Here is a 27,357-nt window from a genome sequence, read left to right as displayed (position 1 = left end):
GGCGACTTAGAGTAGCTGAAATTATCACCAGTGGTAAAACCTATGTACGTCAAGTTGCTAAGTTGATTCCATTACCTGAGATAGATGATTAATAGCAAATACATGACTGTATTTGGGGGCGGCTGTTGTGAATTTAGTAACTTTAATCTTTCCTCGGCACTACACTCCCCACAATTCTAGGTTCACCATATGCCTATATTCTATTATACACTATGCTGCACTACATTACCCATAGTTCTTTGCGTCATGTCTATATATATATGCCTCATTTCCTGTCATTGTTCTTTCGAATTGGTGAAGTGGAGGTGCTAGAGCTGAAGCAACCCGTCCTTTTAAGTTCTCCTTTAAGGATGTGTAATTTAAATTTGGATTATTATTTGTATCTGTGTATATTATTAGTCTTAATAGTATTTCTATTTACTTTTGTATTGGGTTTGTTGATTTGTATCTTTTATATGGGTTGTTTGGTTGTATGAGTTCCTAATTTGTATGATGTTTATTTGTAGTGAACCCAAAGCCATCCTGTTCATCCTGTGTTAACATTGTTCTCCTTGTGATTGCCTGTTGAGGATTGTTTTACATCTGCAACTGATCCAGTTTTATATACCAAGTCTATGAACTGTCAATAGAGATGAAGCAAAGGATTTGTTTCCATCCTGTGTTTTTAATGGAACACGCCACCTAGTCCTACGTATTATGAACTGTGGATACAAAGTACATCAAGTATCCAACACTCCCTCTCCTTCAGTTCATCGCACTCATTTTCTATAGGGTTCAAGTCAGGGACTGTGATGGCAATGGCAGGATTTGATTTTTGTTGATTTGGATGTTTATTTTGAACCAATGTGCTGACGGAAGATCTAACCACGACCCATTATAATAGTTCTATAAGAGCAAGTCAGGTTTTGATTTTTTTATCTGTTGGTATACATGATGCCATGTATCGGATCAAGATGTCCAGAACCTCTGGTATAAAAGTAGGTCCACAACAATGAAGATCTGGCGACATATTCAACTGTGGACATGGGGGACTTTTCATCCCTGTGTGCACCAAACCTTGTGTTATTGCTGCCAAAAAACAAATTTTCATTTCATATGGCCATAGAACCCAGTCCTGGTTCAAATTCCAGTATGGCATATTAATATGGTGGGGTTTATTTTTGCATGAGAGCAAAAGATTTGTTTCTTGAACTGTGTCCTAAACAACTTGTGGTGATGGAGGTGCAGTTTTCCTTTATTTGATTTTTTCTGACACTAAAATATAACTATCCCCATCTGTGATCTTTGAAAAGTCTTTGGCCACTCAAAATATTCTCTTTGCTGTGCATTAAGACAATATAGACACACATTCTCTTTCAGGCAGATTTGCAACATCTCCAGTCCATTAAAACTTCTTAATTATTGCCCTGATGTTGGAAATGGGATTTTTTATTGTTTCAACTATTTCCTTTTAAATCCACTTTCTATTTTGTGTAGCTCAACAATCTTTAGCTGCACATCAGAACTATATTCTTTGGTTTTACACATTGTGATGAATGATTAAGGAGGTTTGGGCTTTACTTAATATTTTCTCCTGTGAAACAAGAAGTCATGACTGGACAGCATCATGTTTCTAGTCACCTTGGTGTGCTCAGAAAATTTAAATATTAATGGGAATATACTGGGAAGATATTTTACTCATAAGAATTTCTAGGGGTGCCAATAATTGAGGCCAGGGTGTATTGGAGAAAAAAAATCACAATGTGATATTCCCCCCACTATACAAATTGTTTTACTTTTGAAGATTTTTGAAATAAAAGATCAAAAGATCAAAACGAAAAACAATGCAGATTTATTTTTTCAGCTGCCTTTGCATATATTTACCAAGTGTGCCAATAATAGTGGATGCCCAGCTAACAATTTTTGGTTCCCCGAATGTCAGTTTTTGGTTCCGAGAACGTTACTTTTTAAGGTTTGAAACGACCTGTTGAAACGAGATGGTCTCCATCCCTCCTGGGCTGGGATTTCCATCCTGTCTAGAAATATGGCAAAAAGTCTTAATGCTAATGCTAAAACTTGACTCGCTGGGGCCCAGGTCAGGGAGCAGACAGTATGGCTTAACCAACTGTCTGCTTGCCGTCTCACGTCGCAGAATACACAAAATGTACAACATGTAGTAATCCGTTCTCCCAAACATCACAAAATAGAGACTGTGTCTGTCCCCCGGATTAGCAAACATAAAATAATGCGTAAACCTCTTGAAAGTAATTTAATAAACGTTAAACAAACTAAACATGAACAAAATACAGATAATCAACTGTTACGACTCGGATTGCTAAATATTAGATCTCTCTCTAATAAAGCACTTTTTGTTAACGATATGATAACAGATCATAAAATAGACATGCTCTGTTTGACAGAAACATGGCTAAAACCAGATGATTATATTGCTTTAAATGAATCTGTCCCCCAAGATTATTATTATAAACACGAGCCTCGTCTAAAAGGCAGAGGGGGAGGTGTCGCAGCACTTTACAATAACTCTCTTAGCATTTCCCAGAAGTCGAACTCTAAATATAATTCTTTTGAAGTCATGGTTCTTCATGTTTCAACACCTAATACTAAAGATAAAACACTTTTTAAATTGATTCTAGCTATTGTATATAGGCCTCCAGGGCACCACACAGATTTTATTAAAGAATTTGGTGGGTTCTTATCAGAACTAGTACTGGCCGCAGATAGACTCCTTGTCGTTGGTGACTTTAACATCCACGTAGATAACGTTACAGATGCCTTAGGAATGGCTTTCAAAGACACTCTTAACTCCATGGGCATTAGTCAACATGTGTCAGGACCCACTCACCTTCGTAATCATACTTTAGATTTAATACTGTCTTACGGTATAAATGTGGACGACGTTAAAATCCTTCAGCAGAGTGAAGACATTTCGGATCATTATCTGGTATTATGTTTGCTTCACTGGCCTACGGCTGCAAATAAAACTCATTGTTACAAATATGGTAGAACAATAACTTCAACTACCAAAGATGCGTTTCTCGATAATCTGCCCGAATTGTCTCAAATCATGAGAAATAACGTTGAAGATCTTGACATTACCACTGAAAATTTTAATTCCACCTTCTCGGTAACGCTAGACAAAGTTGCTCCACTACGTTTAAAGAAGATTAAAAATGGCAGCCCCACACCGTGGTATAATGAACACACTCAGGCTCTAAAGAAAGCGGCCCGAAAAATGGAGCGCAACTTTAAGAAAACTAAATTAGAGGTATTTCGTACAGCATGGAAGGATAGTATTCGAAAATACAGGAAAGCCCTAATAACTTCTAGATCCGCCTACTTTTCATCACTAATAGAAGAAAACCAGCACAACCCTAGGTTTTTATTTAACACGGTGGCTAAATTAACAAAAAATAAATCGTCAGTGACTTCTGATCCTGTATATCAGCATAGCAGTGATGAATTTATGAACTACTTCACATATAAAATCCAAGATATTAGAGAAAAAATTATAACAATGCAATCAGAAGTGAAACCCGCTGAACAAACTAACTACAGCGCCCTTAAGGAGAAAATGCAATTATTTTATACCGTAGATCAAGATGAGCTGTCTAAAATTATTAGATCATCTAAATCAACAACATGCATACTAGACCCTATACCTACAAATCTACTGAAAGAGATGCTCCCAGAAATTATAGATCCTCTTCTTGGTATTATTAACTCATCTCTGACATTAGGACATGTGCCTAAAGCATATAAGGTGGCTGTTATAAGGCCCCTTGTCAAAAAACCCCAACTCGACCCTAGAGAACTAAGGAACTACAGGCCTATATCGAATCTACCTTTCATATCTAAAGTTCTGGAAAAAGTAGTTTCAACTCAATTATGCTCCTTCCTCCAAAGGAATGACATCAATGAAGAATTCCAGTCTGGATTTAGAGCATGTCACAGTACAGAGACTGCTTTGATCAGAGTTACAAATGATCTGCTATTGGCGTCTGACCGAGGTTGTATCTCGTTATTGGTGCTGCTAGACCTTAGTGCTGCATTCGATACCATTGACCACAGCACACTCCTACATAGACTCGAAAATTATGTCGGCATTAAGGGAATAGCTTTGAAATGGTTTAAATCTTATTTATCCGACCGTTTTCAATTTGTAGCAATAAACAATGAGGTGTCACGCAAATCGCAAGTCCAGTACGGTGTACCACAGGGCTCAGTCTTAGGGCCTCTGCTCTTCGCATTATACATGCTACCTCTAGGAGATATAATAAAGCGACACGGAGTTAGCTTTCACTGTTATGCTGATGATACTCAACTTTATATTTCCTCGAAGCCTCATGAAACACAGCAGTTCCATCGAATAATGGAATGCATAGTCGATATAAAAAACTGGATGAGTAACAACTTTTTATTACTGAACTCGGACAAAACGGAAGTGTTACTTATTGGACCGAAAACTGCTATAAGTAACAACCAAGAATACTGTTTAACTATTGACGGATGTTCCATAAAACCCTCGTCGTCAGCAAAGAATCTTGGCGTTCTATTCGATAGTAATCTGTCATTTGAGAGCCACGTCGCCAACACCTGTAAAATTGCGTTTTTCCATCTTAAGAATATATCTAAACTACGTCATATGCTGTCAATCTCAGATGCAGAGAAGTTAATTCATGCATTCATGACATCAAGACTAGATTACTGTAATGCACTGTTAGGTGGTTGCCCTGCAGGCTTATTACAAAAACTCCAATTGGTCCAAAACGCGGCAGCTCGAGTTCTTACACGTACAAAAAAGTATGAACATATTAGCCCGGTTCTGTCAACCTTGCACTGGTTACCTATAAAGCATCGCGTTAACTTTAAAATCTTGCTTATTACCTATAAAGCCTTACATGGTTTAGCTCCTCAGTACTTGAATGAACTCCTTTTGTATTACAGTCCTTCACGTGCATTACGCTCTCAGGCGTCCTGTCAGTTGGTAATACCTAGAATTTCAAAATCAAGTGCAGGTGGTAGATCCTTTTCCTATCTAGCGCCTAAACTTTGGAATAGTCTTCCCTGCACTGTCCGGGAGGCAGACACACTCTGTCAGTTTAAATCTAGACTAAAGACGCATCTTTTTAATCTTGCATACACTACTCTTCCATAATATAAATCTTCAGAGGGTTTAGGCTGCATTAGTTAGATCAACCGGAACCAAAAACACAACTGATGTACTTGTTGCATCAAAGAGTACAGAACAGTACTCTACTCTCAGCCAGTCTTGTCTCATTGTTCCAAGGTTACCACAGCGAGCAGGATGCAGTTCATGGCCTGACCTGATGGTAGAGCGGAGAATGGGAAGTGGGGACCTGACAAGAGCTGAGATGATAGAGCTGGATAAAGAAGGACGCGGTCACTTGACACGTCTTCACCACAAAATTTCAAATGCTATTAGATTATTAATGATAATCTTAAACTATAATTTATTTTATTATTAAGTTTATTTATTTTATTTAGCCTTGTTGTGCAAGCTCTCTGGAGCTTGTGCAGAGGCAGCAGCTTTTGCCAGAGGGGAACTGGAATCCCCTGGTTGGGCCTGGGTTCTCCTGAGGTTTTTTTTCTCGATTAGAGTTTTGGGTTCCTCGCCACCGTTTGCATACTGTTTTTGCACTATCTGCCTGACCGGGGGGGCTGCTTTAGAATCTTAAAGTTTTACTTAATTAATATTGCATATAGGAATTTATTATCTGTTATATTTGACCTGTGCTTCTCTCTCCTTTATCCTAAATGTGTGCTCTCACTGAGCGTGTGTGTGTGTGCGTACTTGTCTGTGTACGTACGTGTGTGTGTGTGTGTGTGTGTGTGTGTGTGTGTCTCTGTGTCTGTGTGTGTTGGTGCGTGTGCGTGTTGTGTGTGTGGAGTGTTTTGTGTGTGGGTGTGTCTGTCTTCTGTGTTTTCAACCTTTTCTTGTTTTTGCAGGTACAACTTTGATTGTTTTGCTTGTAGTCAATGTGTCTCATGTACAGCTGCTTTGTAACAATGAAAATTGTAAAAGCGCTATATAAAATAAAGTTGAGTAAGGTTCGTTTCAGGTTCGCGGAACGTTTCCCTATCCTTTGTGCAACGCTCCGGGATCCTGAAAATAACGTTCTGGGAAGGTTCCCTAAAAATAATGTTCTGGGAACAATGCACAACCTCTATTTATTCCACTTATATAAGCAGCATTAATAACACGAAAATTCATCATAATTGAATCTATATAAATATAATCACATAATCCATGTTTTTAATCCATTCTTTAATAAATCAATAATCATGTATTTTATTTCTCAATAAGAAATAATCAGAATTTCTATCAGACTTTAGAAACAACATATAACACTTTTATAATATAATACACTTTATAATATAATTTAATTCTAAATAATACAAAAAAATTAGTAAATACGTGCAAAAAATGCTGTATGTTAAAAAAATATATAAAAACGATCCGTAGATTGAGCAGTGTGAACTCTCGAAAGGTAATGTCTTCCACAACCATTATCTGAAAAGTAGAAAAGAAAAATCAACGTAAATTCCATAGACAAATTAGATTAATATTTTTCAATATGGAAAAAAACAAGCATGTTGAATAAAGTTCAATTGTGCAGCGTCACAATATATCACAATAAGTGATGCTGATAATGACTGATCTGACATTGGAGTTTAAAAATGTATGCAATAGATTCAGATTGTTTAGTAAGCAGAGAAATCAAATAAGTATGATAAACTGCACACAAAAGTGCAAAATTATATTACCTTTTTAAAGTATCTTTTGCACACAAGCAAGTGTAGGCTAAATCTGAATAACTCCGCTTTTCTTCGAAACGTGCACTGTTTCGTATCCACAACAATTTATTTAATTATTTAGAATAAGAATAACACTTGTTATTAATAGTAATATTAATAGTGCATTAGAATAGTTTTTAAACAGATTTTAATAATATTTATATTTTAATTTACCGCTAGATGTCTCTGTGGGATAGGGTATTATGGTGGTTCCGAAACAAGGTTTTGTAGAGCACTTTTAATAAAACATAAATGCATTCCTTTAACTTTACTGGGCAATTATTGGACAAATTATTTGGAATACTTTGAACCTATAGTTTATAGCCTACTCATATCAAAATATATTGTAAAAAAAGTGTGAATACCATTTTAAATTCCTGTGTGGGGCCAATTTCAGGACTAATGCGATAAGATCTTCCACATCAATCGCTTTCAGTGCCTTGACGTTCTTTTGTGTTGCCTCTAGATTAACTCCAAATAATTTCTGCATTATAATGTGTAGATACAGACATGTTTTATAGTGATGAATTAAACACATTAGATTTTGAATAATGTTAATACCATTTATGTGCTTTTAAAACGGTTTCTTTTAAGAACGTTCTTTAGATGATTTAAATGTTCTAACAAAACAGCACAGTTTTATCATTTGTAGCAAATGTCCTAGAAAAACTGAGTTGAATTAAAATCACTGGTAGGCTTATACCAATAGATTTGTCACACACAAAGTCAAAACCAATACCTGTAGGAAATATATGAAGTTTAGTTCCAAAATGAAATAACTCTGTTTCTTAATTTTTTTCAAAATCTGTTTTTTTTATTGTGCATTCTAATTAATATCAATCAACGGCAGTTGGTTTGTTTTGATTTAAGCCATATTAACTAAAAACAAACACAGCTAACTAACAAAATAAAAACATTACATAATGAAAACGATTTTTCATTTGAGTTCTCATTGGACCGTGTACCTACTGGTCATTTAATTTTCGTTTTAGAAAGGTAATTTAAAAAAAAAGGACCCTTGTTTTTATTTTCTACTGATAATCCAGAACCAAGCTGTGGGAAAACGAGTCAATTTTGCTGTTCTTCTGTCATTTACAGACAAGAAAATCCATTGAAAACGAAAACAGAAAAATGCCTCACTTTCCAATTTACTAAACGCCATAACTGGGAATGCCCACTAAAACGTCACAGACTTGGTCAGCATAACTGGGAACGCCCACAAAACTGCATTGGATTTAACGCGTGTAGACCTTGTTAGGTGCTTGAACTTAGCCCCCTGTAATGATTACGATTTGTTTTTGCTTGGTGCGGTGTTGAAGAGTTGCTATGTGGTGTTCAGAATCTTTAAAAAGTTACTAAAAAACCCAAATGTGAAGTTTTATATACAGCGATAAAAAACAGACCGGTGTTCCGTTCCCCACTTAACGTGGAAAAGCCTTATTCATTCAGTGATTTGGTCAATTGTACCCTGAGTTTGGGACCTCGCTCCCCTTGCGATAGTGAAGTTTAGGTGTGTCTGTTTGTTCATGGTATTTCAGTGATGGATGTTATACAAACGGTGCATATAACGCTGGATTTAGAGATTCTTTGAAACTGATAGATTGCGCGGTCCCAGTGCTAAAAGATGCCGGACATGAACTGCACGCGGTAAGTCAAACTAAGGATGTTTTCACACCTGTGTATCGATTGCTTTGTTCCGAAACCGGGGGTTAAATCACTACAATATTGAAATTTATTTTAGTTCGGTTCGCATTCACAAGGCAATATTTCCAAATGGACCAAACTTTGTTAATAAAAGTCACGTGCGAGTAAATTCTCCTTCGATTGGTCAGAGTGCATCTGTTTATTTTCCGGCCGGTAACGCGAGTGATAATGAGCGTCAGCTGCGCGTTGTCTCGCGTATCTCACGGCAGAGCATGGGAAGCATAAAAGAAGGAGAAGGACGAGAGAGAACCAGGCCTGGATTTTATGTTATGTTTTATTGTGTTTGTGTGGCCGGCAGTCGACTGTGAGGGAGCTGTCAGCACTTTACTTTCGTTTTGTTGTTTGTTGGTATCCTTCATGCGGTGGAGCCATTGAAGGGGAGCGTGGTCCGAATAGAGTGTGAATTTGCGCCCCAGGAGATAATAGCGGAGGGTGAGGATGGCCCACCTGATCGCCAGGCATTCTTTTTCAATTGTGCTGTACCTCGTCTCCCTCTTTGAGAGCTTACGACTGATGTACAGCACCGGCCGTTACTCGCCCTCCGTCTCCTGGGACAAGACCGCCCCCACGCCCCGATCCAACGTGTCAGTCTGCAACAGAAAGGGAAGAGAAAAGTCGGGAGAGTGCCCGCCACACAGAGCAGCCTTCACCTGGGTAAAAGCCTGCTGGCATGGCTCCATCCACTGGACGGTATCAGGTGCCTCCTTTTTAGTGAGGTCAGTCAGCGGGCTGGTGAGGTCCGAATAATTAGGCATAAACCTTCTATAATATCCCGCCAGCCCTAGGAACTGCTTCACCTCCTCTTTGGTCTTGGGTCTCGGTGAGTTCGCAACCGCTGCAGTCTTATCAATTTGGGGACGCACCTGACCGTGACCCAAGTGGAAGCCCAGATACCTTACTTCCACATGCCCAATTGCACACTTCTTCGGGTTAGCCGTCAGCCCGGCTCCTCTCAGTGAACTCAGAACCACCCTCAGGTGCTGCATATGCCGCTCCCAGTCATTACTGTAGATGATGATGTCATCTAGGTAAGCCGCGGCATATGCAGCGTGCGGCCGAAGCAGGCGGTCCATGAGACGCTGAAAGGTGGCCGGAGCTCCGAATAAGCCGAACGGAAGTGTGACAAATTGGTGTAACCCGAACCGCGTGGTGAAAGCTGTTTTTTCCTTGGATAAGGGAGATAAGGGGATCTGCCAATATCTTTTAGTCAAATCCAGTGTCAAATAAGAATGAGCCGCGCCTAGCCGATCCAACAACTCGTCAATCCGTGGCATTGGATATGGGTCGAATTTCGACACAGCATTCACAGCATGGTTTTAGGAACCAAAATTATCCGGCTCGCCCAATCACTACTGGACTTTTCTATAACCCCCATCTCTAGCATCGCTTTTAATTCTTCCTGAACCATGTTTTTTTTGTGTTCAGGTAACCTATACGGCCGGCTGCGAATTACTGCGCCCGGCTTGGTCTCAATATGGTGCTCGATGAGGTTAGTGCGGCCATGCAGGGGCGAGAACACATCCGCGAAATCCGCTTGCAACCTGACAGCATCGGTGAGCTGGGAGGGTGAGAGGTGATCCCCCGGGGCCAGAGCAAGAGATTAGATTTTGTTGCTCACTTCTGGCCCGAGATCCTCCTCTCTGCTCACTACCATCGCCAGCATCACCGTGTTCGCCTCACTCCATTTTTTGAGGAGGTTGAGGTGATAAACTTGATGTGCCCCGCTCCTGTCCGATCGTACCACCTCATAATTGAGATCGCCTATCCGCCGTGTGACCTCGAAGGGCCCTTGCCACTTGGCGAGTAATTTGGAGCTTGAGGTGGGGAGCAATACAAGAACTTTATCTCCCGGTGCAAATTTGCGCAATCTGGTACCCCTGTCATATTGTCGGCTTTGTCTGTACTGGGCCTGTAACAATATTCTCCAAATCCGCCCCAACATGTGGAGTTTTGCTTTCAGATCCAGGACATACTGAATTTGATTTTTGCTGTCTGAAGGTCCGTCCTCCCAAGCCTCCCTTAGGACGTCCAACACCCCACGGGGCTGAAGTCCATAGAGAAGCACGAAGGAGGAAAACCCGTGGAGGCTTGCGTGACCTCATGCACGGCAAATAACAGGGGCTCCAGCCATCGATCCCAATTCTTGGCATCTTCGTGTACGAACTTACGGATCATTGCTTTCAACGTGCGATTAAAACGTTTGACCCCAACAGTCCATATAGTTCGCAGAGGGTCCGTGACATGAACGTCGTGCCTTGATTCGTGAGAACCTCCTTCGGGATTCCCACGCGGGAAATGATTCGAAACAGCACGTCCGCTACGCTTTTCGCGGAAACACTGCGGAGCGCCACTGCCTCGGAGTATCGCGTCGCATAATCCACTATGACTAATGCGAAGCGATGCCCTCGTGCCGACCGTTCTAATGGCCCGATCAGGTCCATACCAATTCTCTCGAAGGGGACCTGAACCAGAGGAAGAGGGCACAATGGTGCTTTTGGGGTGGCCGGTGGGTTTACCAACTGACATTCAGGACAAGACGCGTTCTCATGAATGCCCGGCCAAAAGAATCGGGCCGTTAGACGGTTTACTGTTGCCATTTGCCCTAAGTGTCCGGCCATTGGATTACAGTGAGCCGTCGGGAAATGCTTTTCCAGCTCTTTGGTCTTTGGTACCACTAACTGGGTTGTATCCTTTTTTGTTTGAGTATCTTTTGTCACTCAATACAACCGGTCTTTTAAAATGGCAAAATACGGATAGGCGAGCAGTTGTGCGGGGTGGAGAAGTTTTCCGTCAATGGAACGGACCTGATCAAACGCATGTTTGAGCGAGTCATCGTGAGACTGCTCCAGGGGAAAATCGTCGCACAGAGAAAGCTGTTGCCTCTCTACGGTGCTCCGTTCCCCTGAGTCAGATCCCAGTGGCCCCGGCTCAACTTCTCCCACCTGCGTGACTGCCCCCTTCCGTTGCCCTCTGCTCCCCCAAGAGACATCTGCACACAATTGCCCCAATAAAACAGGAAACATCGGCCAATTCGTCCCCAAAAATAAAAATCAGGATTTTTATTTTATGTACATAATTATAATCCTTTACATTGTAATCCATTTATTTTTAATATTTGGCATGTTTGTGTGCTGCTGCGCATCTCTCTGTGTGTAATAAGCAGAATGTAAGCGTGCTGTGCACCCGCCTATAGCCGCATAATTTAACACTCACTCCTCTAAGGCCCTCTCCCAGATGACACACTCCGGTCTTGTGGACCTCCTCTGAGTCCACACTTGGTGATGTCAGGAAGTGCAGACCTATAGAGCACTAGCACAAGTCCACAAGGGTACATGGGAGTGCATTTTGCACACAACGGGGGCAGTTGTGGCCTAATGGTTAGAGAGTCGGACTCGTGACCAGAAGGTTGCTGGTTCGATTCCCAGGGCCAGCGGGTAACAACCGAGGTGCCCTTGAGCAAGGCACCTTACCCCTACTTGCTCCCCGGGCGCTGCAGTGATAGCTGCCCACTGCTCCGGGGGTACGTGTGTGTTCACTACTCTCTGGATGGGTTAAATGCAGAGGTCACATTTCGTTGCCTTGTACCTTCGTACATGTGCAATGACAATAAATTGAATCTAAATCTAAAAAAATCTAAATTTTGGGAAAGACTTGGGGTTGTCATGCCAGAAAAAGGAAGCAGTGCTTTCTAATTGCTCTCGCGGTACTTTGATGTCATCCGCTGATCAGTCTGCGCAGCGCCACATGAAGTTGACCCTAACTGTTGTCACGTTGTTGTTATATGTACATTTAGCAGATGCTTTAAACCAAAACAGAGAGTTCAAGGAGCAATAAAGCGAAATGTCATACAGGGGCAATAATACAATAGGTGCTAATACCAAGTTACTAGTATCCACAAAAGCCAGAACAATACCTGTTGAGAGAAAGAGAGAGAGGGTTAATTTTTTTCTTCATTTGCCTATCAAGTATTCACAAAAGAGATAGATTGTAAGTAGTTTTTTGAATGTTACTGTACATGGGACAGGACATTCCGGTTTTCATAGTTCTGTATTTCATATGGTGATCGTGCCACCTGAGCATTAAGCAGTAGATGTTTGTAATGCAACTGCTTACGTAGGCTATATTAATTTATTTACCTTATGTTCTTGTTGTACAAACAAAGAATGTTATCCTGAAGGAGATTTATAGTGCTGAAGCTGTGGTATCGTACTAAACAAATGAGTTAAAAGTGTTTTCACACATGGGCCCTTAGTGTTGGTAAATGAGTGTAGACTTGTATATGGCAGTATTTCCAAATAAAACCCAAGTGCTATGAATTTTGTCTAATGTAGATAACTTAAAAAGAAGTGTGTTCACAATTTTGTGAAGCACTTTCAAATTTGCAAAGCATATAATGTGGTTGCAGATGAGTTAAATAATTGGTGCTCCATGTGCTCTTCTCCTGATTTACTCTTGTGACTGTAGTAGTTTCTTTAAATGGTTTGATGCGGTTACTCTGTGTATTTGTGGATGTTTCAGCCTTTCTCTAATCATAGCTTCCTAGGTTGATTGTTCTGCTGTGTTTGATTCTCTATCTGTCTCTAATTCTGAGCATGTGTTTGATTTGGCTGTGCAGAGCCTAACTCTGGTATATATTTTCATTCAGTGCCTGTTCTGTTGTAGCAAACTATTGTTGTAACAATACATTTTGTTTTGGTTCTTTGCTCGTCTCTATCTCTTGAGTGGAATCTGATACATAAAACTAATTTCAGTGCATAAAAATATAATATACCAGCATTCACAAAGTCCTAATTCACGTAGAGAATAAAATTATTTAAACCAAATTTACAGTGTTTTCTTTCTTTTTAATTTCTTTACTGTATGTGCCTATTGTCCTGATTTTCTAATTCATTATAATAAGAGTGTGTCATATATGTTATATTTTGAAAATATTTTTATGAATATTAAAAATGATCATCATGTTATAAAGCAACGTAGTATAATTAAAACGGGCATTAAGAGCAAATCCTTAATATAAATATTCATGAAGAGTAAACAAGGAAAGCCTTGCTAAAATAAAAATGGTAAGGGCTACGTTGCTTGATGTGACTTTTATTTTGACAACGGAAGTCTTGGGTTTACGCGTCTACACGCAATACGCCCTTTTCGCATGACGTCACGCATCTTCCGTGCTGCCGCGAAGCAGTGTATCATTACTTCCGCTAGCACACCAGTTCATAAGGTGGCGGTAATGCACCTTTAAGCTGATTTGCCAACCACCAGTAAAACTCAAGAAGAAGAAGTTACTTCCGCTAGCGCCTCAGAATGGAGTTTACCAAGTGGCTTGCACATCTGCCACAAATACGTCTAGATATCAAATTTTCGCTAACGACAAGATCAAAGCTAGAGAAAGGATACACATTTTCGCTAACGACAAGATCAAAGCTAGAGAAAGGATACAAATTCTTCGTTGAACAGTACCTGTTTGATTATGAAGGTAAGTGTTTTGTTTTCTTTTTGTGTGAGCGAAGGTGCTAGGATAAGTACTTGAATACGTGTTCTGTCAGTTTTTTTTCTCACTGTTGTTAAATTCCAGCGCGACGGCAAAACGGAAGTTCTTCTTCTTCTTCTTCTTCTTCTTCTTCTTCTTCTTGTTTGTTGCAAGATGGATGTTATGATATGTGGCTACACTGCTTTGCAAAAGGCGGAAGTTAAGTGACGTCATTGTGAAAAGGGCGTATTACGCGTCCACGTGTCTAACGTCTGTACACGAAATTACGTCTTTAGGCACGTTACGTCTAAATAAATGTTAGCCAAAACGGCCTTCCATATCGAGGCGACGAATACAGAAATTTCACTTTTTTGGTCGCCACCACGTAAGTTTGGTTATAAGATTATGTTGACACTATGTAACGTGTATTTTGGCTAGCTGGGGAGCTTTTAATTGTTAGGCTTAAAAACGGAGCCGCACTTCTGTAGTAAGAATATTGTTAGCCTGAAGATAATTAAATGTTTATTATTCTGTCAATAGACACGGTGTAATAGAAAAATCTAATACATTGGCATGGATCTCATGCTCATCATCATGGACGTGAAGTGAGGCCAAAAGTATCCAAGAAAAATATTTTAGGCTAATGTTCTCGGAACGTTCTCCTAACAATTTTTTTAAGGTTTATTTTTGGTTATCTTTGCGGAAATAAAACGTTTATAAAACCAAATCTACCGACAACAAAACAGACTAACCAAAATAAGCCTGGTTTATTTTCTAATCTTGTTTTATAGAACAGCCCTCAGGTGGCGGCAGTGAATCTGCAAGCTTTGATGCTGCCATAAAACCAAAGAAGAAGAAATGTATAGCGACGTCGCCGTTTTGTAATGTCATGGCAGCGGAACGCAGGAAAGCAGTCCAGATGCTAGTTTCCACAATGGATGTTAATGGATTTTGTAGCCGTGGTTTCTCCAGTTGGAAGTATCACAGTACTCTTTCCATCTCCATATAATAAGAGTATCTGGCTGAAGTTTTTCACTGTGGCGGATAACAGTGAGGTGAAAGTAAGTACATCCACATTTATTTATGTATATCATAAAGAACCGGCAGTCTTGCTTGTCTGGTCTCTCGTGTCTGCAGTCGCTGGAGACTCGGCGAGTCTGCAGAGATAAAACAGAAGAAGCAAAAGGCGTGACTTCTGCAGACTATGAAGCTTTACGTGCGATTTTCTTTCTACAAATGAATATGGTCCTCTTTTCACGGCCGTGATGGTTTTCTATGTACCATTACCAATCTAAAAACAGGAAAAGTAAATCAGTGGCAATCAGATATTGTATGGCAGGAAAAGCACACTGTCCAGCCACGTTGACTTGCCACAATTTATGTTTTATGGTATGTGGGAGAATGCATTTCAGACTTAACATATATGATTGTTTTATTCTGTAGGTTGGTGCCCAGATTCAAAGGGATGTATGGACTGAGTGTAATTATGAAACATCCCTGGTTTATGTTTTTAGGATTTTCAACCTCAAGCCTATTACTTAAATGATGCATTTGGGCTGTGTGAAGTCTTCAATCACAGCAAGCAATTTCGCGTCTAAAAGACGTCTAATAGCCGTCCAAACACAGCCCTGACATCTACTCTCTACTACCATCTACTTGGTTTACTTATTTTAACAAACAAACTGTAAGGAAAATATGAATGGTTGGTTTTATTTCTTTATCCCCTCCCATCTTCTCCCTGGTGCTTTGCTCCCTGGCGTCTGCTAAATAAGAAAATAAAAAAATGCATGAGAAAAGTATTTTTTTAAATTTATTACTTTAATAACACTAATTAAAACTAGAGTCATTGTCTTCATCTTGGAGGCACACTAGGGCTGTGCAACATAACTTTTTTTAAAGCGTTTTTAATAATCTTATTATATTGTCTTTATACAATGCCATAAATTGCTTTGTTTTATGCAAAGCATGTTAGATCATCTTGTTGTTAAAACAAAACAAAGCTCACATTTTTATATCATAATGATCTAAAGAATAAAATATATTGATGGCTTTCATATCAAATTCTAATAGGTTGCACATGTTGGATTCTGATAATTAGAGTTGATGGGCACACGGAAACACTTGCATGCAAGTTAACATGTTTTAGCTAACCACAACATGGCTCCACCCAGCAAGCAATTTCACGTCTAATAGCCGTCCAAACACAGCCCAGACGTCTAGTCTAAAACAAGGCAAAATTTGGGCTGTCAGTGAAAATCTAATAGATGTCTAACCATAACCTAAGAATAGACCAGTCATCAATTAGACGGCTTTTGAACGACTACATGTATACGTCTAATAGTCGGTGAATATGTGTCTTGCTAAAACAAGACTAAATTTGGGCTGTCAGTGAAAATCTAATAGATGTCTAACCATAACCTAAGAATAGACCAGTCATCAATTAGCCAAAAAACGTCATCAAATAGAAAACAAAACAATGGCTAAAGAATTAGTTTTATTCATCAAAACAACTTAAAACTTTTATTAAGAAAAAGAACATTTAACAACTCGAAAAAATAAAAACATGAAAGAGACCGAATAAAATGTTATTTATACAATATAGTTACAGTAAATATTAATGATTATGATAATGATAAAAATATGGAAAATTGCCCAAAAGCAACTTAAGATAAAAATATAAAGAATGACAAAATAAAATTTTAAATAACTTAGCCCATTCTAAAATAATAAATATAATACAAGTCAATAACGAAATTAAAAGGTTACTGAATGCCCAATAAAGCTGTTGTTTTTATATTCATCTATATATTTAATGTTTTAATGTTTATGTTCATATGTGATTCGATCTGGGAAAACCCAACACATGGTGCAAATTTATATATTACAGTTTTTGATACCATATTCAAGCCCTTTCCAAATCAGTTTTTATTTTGCTCATACCTTGTGTATGTAACAAAAGTTATGGCTGAGGTCGGCTGAAACGCTAGGATTTTCAGGAACGGAATTTGGAGGAAAACGGGTTTAAAGTTAAGTGATGAAAATAAAAGCACAACAGCAGTATCACAAGTAAAAGTCACTTTACAGTGGTAAAAGACTTACTCTAATAACAATTTAATAAAAAAACATTTCCCAGTGTTGAAGTCTATAAAAATACTGTACAAAACCGTTTAAATAAAACAAAAGTAAGGAAAATGGTGCAGGGCACACTTAAAGAACGAGAGCTCTGTCATTATCACTACACAAGGAAACTAGCAAACATTACGGACAACAACTAATAAGCAGTGAAGCAAGTTTTACGTTGTTTATATAGTGTCTGGACTTTTGATCATCCCTTTTATGTTTTACGATCGGATAACTCCCGGTGCTGAAGACGGGAGCTCTGTCATCTCATGAAAACATTGTATAAAAAAACTTTGCATGCCGTTAGGGCTGTCATGATTATTAAATAATCGTCTCATCGCGATTGTTTGACCTCATCGCGATGGTTTCAGATCATCGCGATTATTGCACATCTCTATAGAAGACACTAGGGGGAGCTGTAGTGTATCTGCATATTGCATATTTTAGTGTATATATTGTTACTTAATACTTGTAAAATGTACCACCACAACACAATCACTTAAAAAAAAAAACTAAAACATATACAAATGACCTGCAGTACAATTTGATATTATTTAAGCAAATCTCAGTGTGAAAACCAGTCTACCAAAATTTCACTGACACACAAGTTAAATTTTATTGTAGTCTTGCAAGTGAGAAAAAAACAGACTAGAAGCTTTTCTATGACTGATAGTATTTTAATGGTGGCTTCAATTCACACCTGATAAATTTACTTAATTTACAAGTATTTGGCGGTTGTATTATTGACAGGTAAAAGCCTAACCCTTAAATATATGATGACCCAATTTTTTCCGATTTATTTCCAAGAAAAAAACAGTCTTGTATTCAGAACAATATGGTCGTTTCAATCGCTGAATCAAAAATGCATGAGAATTAAATGTCAAAGCTCAAAAACAGACAATTAATCGTCATAATCGTCAAAGCCCTAAAACAGACAATTAATCGCCATAATCGCAATGATTTATTAGACAATTAATCGTCAATCAAATTTCATAATCGTGACAGCCTTTCATGCCGTAGTTTACACAGGACTGGCGGGAAATGTGCATTGATACTCCCTCATTCTTCATGTTATGTGGTTTACTTTGATAGGTGAACTGTTTTTCTCGCATCCCAGCGCGACATCCGACTGGTTTTCCCAGATCGCATCACATATGTCTAGTCAGTAACAATGACAGGTGAAAACACGCACGTCCCTTGGCGAGCATATCACGCTCTAATGAAGGGAAACGGGGAGTTACAAATTGCCCTCATTGTAATCCGTCAAAATGATGGATGGACGGACGGCCTTCAGATTTTTCCGTCACTGGTAAAAAAAATCTGTCAATGACAGAGAATTTTCGGTTAACGCGACCTCCTGTACACACACGTACAGGAACGCACCGGTGTGACCTTAGTCGCAATTGGTCGCACTCTAAAGCCCTGCTATACTCTACATGCTAAAAATAATGACGATTGCATTAACACAAACAATACATGAAACACAAACGCGCTAGGGAGCGCGGAGAGAGAAAGAGTGAGAAGAGAAGAGAGCATGGCAGCAATTTCTGAACACCAATAAAAATCATTAACAAAGAGGTACAAACTAGAGGTGCACCGATTGACCGGCCAGAGACCGGAGTCGGCTGGTTTTTCGTATGATCGGCCCGACCGGTGACCGGCCGGTCAGTCGCACGTCTCGCCGATTCCAAGCCGATCTTCTGTTGCCCGTGATGCGGGCAAGAACATCACAGCAGTCAGTACACTCAAAGCCACAAGTATACATGTAAACGTTCGCACGCACAGTATGTCTTTCACGGCTTGTTTATACTCGCATGTGGGTCCACCTCTCATAGATGTGAGCGCATCTCTCATATCCGCTGACCGCAGGCGCATGCACACGCATCATGTACACTGTTAAAAAAAATCTGTAAAAAACAGTAAAAAGTCTGGCAGCAGAGTTTCCAGACATTTTCCGTAAAATTACGGGAAAAAACTGTTTCACAAAATTACATGAAATAAACTAAAAATAAAGAGCCAATTTTACGGTCAAAATTGGTTAAATTACAGTATAGCACTGTTGATAATTGCTCATTAAACTGTGTAAAAACAGATAAATTATATCAAAATACATTAAAAAGCAACTTCTTTTCAGGGTAATCTCTGTAAATTTAGGAATTTTTAAGTAATTTTATTAAGCTTCTCTGTCAATCTACAAAGGTATTTACTTAAAAAAAAAAAAAAAATTTAAAATGTATAACTAAGAAACTACTAATAAAAACCAAATGTCTGTACATTTATCAGTTAATTTAATATATATATATACAGTATTATTAAAATACACCAAAAGTAGCTACATTTAAAACCTACAATACTGTTAATTAAAAGTAATTAGCAGTTATTTTAATCTATAATGAAACTCCGGTCACAGGCCTACAATAATTTCCTGTTAAATTCTTTACATGTAAAATAAATACGCAATATTAAAAAACAGTACTTTATTTTGTACCTTCAATGAAACAGAAAAAGACATTCTGGGGAAATGCAAATATATTTATTTTTTTAAATATTCATTTGACAGTTGGAATACAAGCGGAATATATCAGATTCAGAACATAGCTCTGTACATGCAAGGTATTCGTTACACATCTAGACATTATTTGAGCAACTTGAGTCATATAGATTACTTATGCTACCTATAGGTGACTTGGATTGTCAGAGTTTTGGTCCCGCTCACTGTCATTATATGCCTTCTAAAAATCCTGAAGTTATCTGCTGAAGAAAGAAAAACATACATCTTAGATGGCATCAGGTAAACCTATTTTTCAGATATCAACGGTCGCAGCAAAATACTTAGACTGACTAGGGCTGTCGCCGTAACCGCTGTATTGTACTACCGCGCTACTGACAAGCCAACCGCAGGGACAGGAACTCAACCGCAGAAACCGCGGCAACCACCTTTTTTGGGGTATAGAATCGTGGCATGCTGTTCATTTTTACACCTTTGCATTGTGCAATGAATTTTTAATAAATGAATGATGAATACAAGAGTATTACGTCACGTGTATCATTTTACCGCCAACTGTTAGTATCGGGTGTTTCAAAGGCGGAAGCAATGGCAGGCGCTCTGGTCCCAAAACCTAATGTAACGTCGCCAGTTTGGGAATACTTCGGCTTTCAACCGAATGAAAAGGGAGAGCCAGCTAATTTAGACGAGCCAATATGCAAAATTTGCATAAGAAAGGTACATGTAACATGTGGCAATACGTCGAATTTGAGGTATCATCTCGCTAACTGCCATCCAGCCATCGAAGCGCAGCTGCCCTCGCAAGCATCAAGTCGCGGAGCAACCTCAAAAAAGACAGCCGAGGCCGGTACCAGCCGACAGTTAAGAGTAGCTGAATCCTTTGCGAAATCTGTCAAATACAGTCGTGAAAGTAACAGGCATAAATGCCTTACAGCCGCTGTAACACAGTATCTCGTTGAGGAAATGGCTCCATTCCGCACGGTCGAGAAACCTGCGTTTAAGTCAATGCTTCAAAAATTTGACAAGCAGTACGAGTTGCCAGGTAAAACCTACTTTTCAGAAACTGCTGTGCCAAAAATGTATAGCATGGTAAAGCAGTTGATAAAAAGCGAACTTATGAATGTCGACTTCTACTCTGCCACAACAGACATGTGGTCAAGTGTCAATATGACATCATATATGAGTCTAACTGTTCATTATCTGAGCACTGACTGGATTCTAAAATCACATTGCCTCGAAACCGTGTTTATGTCTGAGAACCACACGTCGGAGAACATTTCGGAAGCTCTACGGCACGCATTTGAAGAGTGGTCCTTGGATGAAAAAAAGCTGACCTGTATCACCACAGTAGGGCTGCAACAAACGATTATTTTGATAGTCGATTAATCTAACGATTATTAGACCGATTAATCGACTAATCGTCTATTATTTCAATGACTAATCGGTAAGTTTTTAATGATTATTCAGCTTTTGCAACTAGTTAAAACATTGAGTTATACATAATTTACGTAATGAATAAAATCCATACAATTCAGCTTTTGAAATTTGTTTTAATGAACTTGAACCAACTGGTTACTCTCTTTAAGTTTGCTGATTCTGTCCAACTCGAATCACACAAATACTCTCTACAAACTTTTAAATACAAATAAAAATAAATAAATAAATCGGGTACATTACAGACCAAATTTTTTTTTAAATGTAAACAAATCTCTTGACAGAAGCATTAAGCAGCATTTCTATGACAACAGTTCAGTTTAATGAAAAAGAGCAAGTAACATAAGAAAAAAAAGCACTGTCTTTTTTGGATTGTCAATTAAGTGCCGAGTTAAAGTGGAGAAAGGTCAGCATGTCAACGTGTTCACTTGACAAGCTTGCTCTTTTTTGTGAGCAAATGTTTCCTGCAGCAGAGAAGATCCGTTCAGCTGGAGTGGATGTGGCAGGAATGCATAGAAAAGATCTTGCAAGCTTTGACATGCTAGGAAAACGTCCCTCATTTTCCTTCCACCATCCTAGAGGATCTTCTTGTTTGGGTATTTGTGATTCTGAGAAGTACATTTGTACTTCCTTTCTCACCATCTGAATCTTTTGGTCCTCATGCGACTCCTCTTCTTCACTGAGGCTGTCCGTGTCAGACTGGAGAAGGTTTTCTAGCGCTGACTCTCCCTCTCTCCTTGGAACAATGACACCCTGATGCTGCCCTTCTTCTGTAGGTTTCCAGGACTCTTTTTCGGATCTCATTGCAAGGACTTCGACGGTGCTTTGAACCTCTATTCTCTGTTCAGCAGGCATAAACTAGAGCTTTCGAAATCTTGGATCTAGGGCTGCAGACAGAAGAACTTTGTTGTCTTTCTCTTTGAAGAAAGTGCCGAAACTCCCCCACCTCTCTGTTAACTCTTTAGAAGCGTTGGTTAAAAAGGCTTTTCCAGGTGCCGTTTCAAATCTAAGGGACTGCTGCACAGACCTCTGTAGCCCTTTTGCAAGTTGAGGAAGGCATGATAGTGTTGCATACTCTTGTCCACTAAGAAACTCAGTGGCACATTGAAAAGGCTGCAGGCCCTGGGTCAGCTCTTCAAGCAGTGACCACTGATCAGGCTTCAAATCAAAGTAATGTTTGCCCCTTGGTGTCACTTCAGGATCAGAAAGTGTGGCCGTAATGGGCCAGCGCTGCTCCAGCAGCCTCTCCACCATGAAATAGGTGCTATTCCATCGGGTACTAACGTCTTGTATGAGCTTATGCTCTGGTGTGTTCATCTGGTGCTGCTTTTCTTTCAGCTTAGTATTGGCCAGCTCACTTCTTTTAAAATGTTCCACCAGAGTCCTTGCAGCTCCCAACGCTTTGCTGATGCTGGTGTCTTTCAGAGAACTGTTGACAATAAGTTGAAGTGTATGTCCAGCACAGCGGACAGAGACCCAATTATGTTTCTCTGCCAGCAATTTCATTGCAGCCACAATATTTGATCCATTATCATGAACGACTGCTTTGATGTTGTCAACGGAAATGTTGAATTTTGCGACAACCTCTTCCAGCCATGTTGCTATATTGGCACCAGTATGTCGTTCATCAAGAGGCATTGTTGCCAGTGTGAGAGTCTTCATTTTCCAGTCCTCAGTGATAAAGTGACATGTGACACCAAGGTATGCTTCTGTTGCAAGGCTAGTCCAAATGTCAGCTGTCAGTGCAATGAAACTTCTTCCTTCCTGAATAGTTTCCTTAACCTTTCAAAAGATATCAGACGATTTCAGTTGAAATTTTTTTTTTAAGATTCTTAATTTTAACTCTCTTAATGGTTAATCTGTTGTTCAGTCATCTTTACTGTGTGTTTAGTTTAAAAACTAGATTGGGTAACACTTAACAGGGTTTCATTTGTTAACATTAGTTATTGTATTAATTAACATGAACTAACTGTGAGCAGTACATTTGTAACAGTATTTATTCATTTTTGTTAACAAATAAAAATACAGTTCATTGTTTGCTCATGTTAGATCACAATGTTTAAATTGTTAACAAATGTATTAGTAAATGTTGAAATTAACCTTAACAAAGATTAATAAATACTGCAGAATACAATTAATTATTCGTTCATGTTAACTAATGAAACGTATTGTAAAGTGTTAACATAGATTGTTCCCAAACATGTATTTGCAATTCTACATTAGGTGTATGTTTACCTTTTGACAGGTTTTTTCATATTTTTGTTCCATTAAGCTTGTAATGTATGTTCTTGATGGGAGGATATATCCAGGGTGGAATGCAGAAACCATTTCCCGAAAGCCTGCGCCATCAACCATGGAGAGAGGTCTCATGTCTTTAACCATCATGTTCAGAATTGACTCTGTAAGAGCAGCGGCTTGCTGAGGAGTACAAGAATTCCTCCTCAAAAGAAAGTCATCAATAGGCCCACTGCTTTTCTTAGAACTGAAACGAAAAAGGTGCATTTACTTCAGGACACATAGAATGGTAAAATATTTATTTGCAAACAATTATTAGAAAAATAAAATTATTTAAAAATAATAATTTTACACTACAAATGAAATGACAAGAAGAGAAATTCAGATATTATATAATTCTTCCTAATATCTCCTTTTGTAAGTTGTCATTAATATGGAACAAAATAAAGGACTCCTATCACTTAACGTCCCTCTCTTATAATCATTTTCCTCTCATGTAATACCTAATAGTGTTATAATAATCAAAACAGGCTTGACTCCTAAGCTCGATCAAAGCTTTATACTTTGCAAAACAAATAATAACATTACTGTAATTATATGATTATTGTTGTTATTATCATTACTATTATTATTGCATTCTCTCATAAAAAGATTTACCGCTGAGTTAGTTAGTTAGCTCTAGATGGAGAACACTCACCTCTCTCCTGCTCCTGCTCCGGGAAGTTTCCTTTTTAAATGCTCCAGCATGCAGGTTGTGCTGCCGTGAAAGGCAAGTTCCGCCTTGCATGCATTGCACACAACCGCATTTTTTGTTTTCATTTTGGTTAAGCTTTCCCACACTTTACTTGTTCGCATTCGTTTGTACTCCGCCATAATTCTCGCTGTGTGTCCTTCTACTGCGATAGCATTCGGGAAGGCTGCATTACACTCTAGCGCTACAGTGCCGTAGCGGTCAAATTGTGATATTGCAGGCCCTTAAATTAAGTCACGTAATCAAACGACTACTCGACAACAAGAATATTTGTCGACAATTTTTTATTGTCGACGTTGTCGACAATGTCGACTAATCGTTTCAGCCCTACACCACAGACAACGGGGCAAACATCGTAGCAGCAGTGAAAAAGCTGAACTGGTCGTGGCTGAACTGCTTTGGTCACAATTTACATTTAGCTGTCACAAACGCAATGGCCACCGTTAGGGATCGCACAGCACGAGCAATGGGCCTATGTCACACCTTGGTGAATACATTCTCTCATAGCTGGTTAAAGAGAAGAGATCTGGCGTTAGCACAAGCAGAACTTCAAATCCCTCAGCATAGCCTCATACTGGTGAGTTATGAAATGTACACTATTCTGTATAAGCTATTACACTGTTAAATTAATAATGCACTAAAATGTCTAAGTACAGTAAACTTAAATATAATTTAAATTATATTAAAATGACTAAAACCGTGCTGGACATAGTATGTGTCATAACCTTGTTCTTTACAGCGTAGAAGCAATAAATAGGAATATAGCAATGAAATAATATGGATCAATAAAAATGTAAACTTCGATTAATCAACTCATGCCTTCTGCTTGATTAAATGCATTTTTCGTTAAATATAATATAATTAAAGGAAAATGATTTAAAATGATTAAAAGTTAAGCTAACATTTAGGCTAATTTCAGCTCAATGTACGGAATGATTTAAATTTATTTTTGTTACGTAAAAATATACTGAAACGTATAATAATTGAAAATGTAGCCTAAAGTCAATTTTGGGAGTTCAGCGATTTAAAATATTTTTTTGTTCAGCGATTTAACGGCCAATACTCTGTTTAGGATTGCGCTACGAGATGGGGCTCCAAACAGAAAATGGTGGAAAGAATTTTGGAGCAAGTCCCTGCTATCAGAAGAGTTTTGGATGACCGGCGACACCACCATCTAAATCCAAGATGGCAAGATATTGCTGTGCTCGAATCCGTGAATGCAGCACTGAAACCCGCCGCTGAGTTTACGGATCTGCTGTCTGGCGAGAGCTATGTGACCGTGTCATCAGTCAAACCCGTGCTGAAACTCCTTACAGAGGACATCATTAAACCATCAAACGAGGATACCACACTGACATCGGATATAAAGCAAAAAATGTGCAGTGTTCTCCTGGAGAAATACGAACTAGCTGCCTTTGAAAAAACTTTTGGCAAAGCCCTTTTTTTAGACCCTAGATATAGGGGGATCATATTTTTGACACTGGTGAAAAATCCGCAATCATCGAAGAGATGCTGGGAATGTCGGAGGAAGGAAGAGGTGGTGCCAGTGAATCAGTGGCTACAGATGAAGGGCAAGCTGAGGTGCCACCTGCAGCAAAGAAAAAGACTCTTGGAGACCTGCTGAATTCACGGACAACCTCCGCGTCAGCGTCCGTACCTAGAAGAGTTCGCGCAGATAACGAGCTTACGTGCTATTTACAAGAAGATCCAATAGACTCTAATGCAAATCCACTCTCCTGGTGGCGCGAAAACCAGGGCAGATTTCCGATGCTTTCCAAAGTCGCTCGCAAGTACATGTGTATTTGTGCGACCAGCACACCATCAGAAAGAGTTTTCAGTGCCGCCGGAAACATTGTTATGCCTATACGTTCGTCCCTGACACCACATAAGGTTAATATGTTAGTTTTTCTAGCACGAAACAAGGACATGATAAGCCAGGTTTAAATCACATTCCTTAACGCTCAAGTGAGCTTTTTTATTTATTATTTTATTTATTTTTTCCTGTACTGTATTTTCATTTACACTGTTCATCATCACTCATGTGATACTTGAGTTCTTTCGTTTTTCAGATTGAAGGCATGTTCTTATTGCTGTGTTCGGCATTTTGCATTGGACAAAAAACATTTTATAACCCCTTTCTCTGTCATTTAAAAAGTTAATTCTCACGTGACATAATAGCCTATTTATTTCCATTTTATATTTTTTTTGCTGTATTTTGACTTAAACAGGCTAATTTAGTTTTTTAGTTTTTCAGATTCAAGGCATGGTCCATTGTGTTCTGCATTTAACAATAAACAAAACATTTTAAGGCCAGTCTCTCTGTCATTTAAAAACAAAAAATATATACTACATAATAACAACTACTCAATAAATCTTTAAATGCACCAAAATTATATGTCAGGTAATTTGCAAAAAAAAAAGGTAGGTGGGGCGGTACAACCGCCAACCGCGCTATTGACCCAGCCATAATTACCGCAAGGGAAATTTCCCAACCGTGACAGCCCTAAGCTTGGGTACCTTTCATCTTTTCCATCCTGCTTGGACATCAAGGGATGCTCCCCTGCTCCCTGCACCTGTTTGCTGGTTCTTGCAACACGTTGGTTAGGGTGTTTCCTATCTTTGAGGGGATGCACTGCAGCAGTCCTGGATGAAACAGCAGGTGGGATGGCATGATTGGCCTCCAAGCAAATGCCTGTAGTGCTGTGTCATGGGGAGTGGTGTTGACTAGCTAACCCCCCCGTCTTCGCAGTTTTGGTTGTGAGGAGGAAGTTCACTTCTGCTCGATTGACATTAGCTTGTTTCTTGCCCAGAGGTCAAGTGTCTTTAAACTGGTGGCGGTGGACACGTCTGATGATTGGTCCTTCCTGCCTCCACTCATCTTGACTCTGTGAGTGATGGGGGAGCACCTGTCTACAATCACAGGAAGTCCCGTCCAGTGTGGCAGAAGTTTCTTGGACAACAGATGGGAGGATGTCTCACGTAGCTGGGCAAAGCTATGACACCAAATCTTGTCACCCACATCACGTTCCTCTTGGGAATCTTGCCGGGTGTAGCATGCTCTCTGGCCTTCACGTTTTCTGCAGTGATTACTGGCAAAGCAGGTGTCATGCTTCGGTGTCTTTCGTTGAAGTACTGGTGAGCGGTGGAGGGTGTGACAAGGTTGGAGCCTCTTGGCTGGCATTTTGGATGTTGTGGTGGTGCCGTCTGACCTTAGGCCATCAGATCAAAAAGAGACACACACGTCAGTTGGTTTGAGGTTCCTCTGATGGCGGTGGACACAAGGGGGCTGTTCCCATCCCAGTTTTCATGTTAACAGATACA

The 27,357-nt window shown here is 39.3% G+C and overlaps 2 protein-coding genes and 1 non-coding gene across 6 annotated transcripts in view; 2 read left to right on the top strand and 1 right to left on the bottom strand.

The window, feature by feature from the left end:
- Positions 1-13,704: 13,704 nt before the first annotated feature.
- The window catches only part of LOC130565609 (zinc finger BED domain-containing protein 4-like), a 50,361-nt gene continuing 36,708 nt past the window's right edge, over positions 13,705-27,357 (top strand). The window contains exons 1-3 of one of the 4 annotated variants that reach the window (XM_057352493.1): positions 13,705-13,996; positions 14,782-15,051; positions 25,109-26,523. In XM_057352493.1, the coding sequence (XP_057208476.1) occupies positions 14,929-15,051; positions 25,109-25,660 (675 nt within the window). In that variant the 5' untranslated portion in view covers positions 13,705-13,996; positions 14,782-14,928 and the 3' untranslated portion in view covers positions 25,661-26,523. Of the gene's footprint in view, positions 13,997-14,781; positions 15,052-24,155; positions 24,614-25,108; positions 26,524-27,357 lie in introns of those variants that run through there. The other 3 variants (XM_057352492.1, XR_008964392.1, XR_008964393.1) reach the window with 3 other exon arrangements.
- On the top strand, positions 15,119-15,368 carry LOC130566464 (small Cajal body-specific RNA 13). The gene has a single exon (XR_008964475.1). It is a non-coding gene; the product is annotated as a small Cajal body-specific RNA 13 (non-coding RNA).
- Positions 19,584-24,090, bottom strand: LOC130565608 (E3 SUMO-protein ligase ZBED1-like). Its single transcript, XM_057352491.1, has 3 exons — positions 23,983-24,090; positions 23,286-23,532; positions 19,584-22,832 (listed from the first exon to the last, which is right to left on the bottom strand). The coding sequence occupies exons 1-3, from the start codon at positions 24,030-24,032 to the stop codon at positions 21,909-21,911; spliced, it is 1,221 nt and encodes a 406-aa protein (XP_057208474.1). The 5' UTR covers positions 24,033-24,090; the 3' UTR covers positions 19,584-21,908.

Source organism: Triplophysa rosa, linkage group LG15 (assembly GCF_024868665.1).
Source record: "Triplophysa rosa linkage group LG15, Trosa_1v2, whole genome shotgun sequence".
In the NCBI taxonomy this organism is placed as follows: Eukaryota; Metazoa; Chordata; class Actinopteri; order Cypriniformes; family Nemacheilidae; genus Triplophysa; species Triplophysa rosa.
This window is presented reverse-complemented; position numbering and strand designations above follow the sequence as displayed.

Coding starts and splice junctions, on each gene's coding strand:
- LOC130565608 (XM_057352491.1), bottom strand. CDS start 24,032: ATGCTGGAGCATTTAAAAAGGAAACTTCCCGGAGCAGGAGCAGGAGAG. Junction 23,533..23,982: donor GGAGCAGGAGCAGGAGAGAG/GTGAGTGTTCTC, acceptor TTTTCGTTTCAG/TTCTAAGAAAAGCAGTGGGC. Junction 22,833..23,285: donor ATGAAAAAACCTGTCAAAAG/GTAAACATACAC, acceptor ATCTTTTGAAAG/GTTAAGGAAACTATTCAGGA.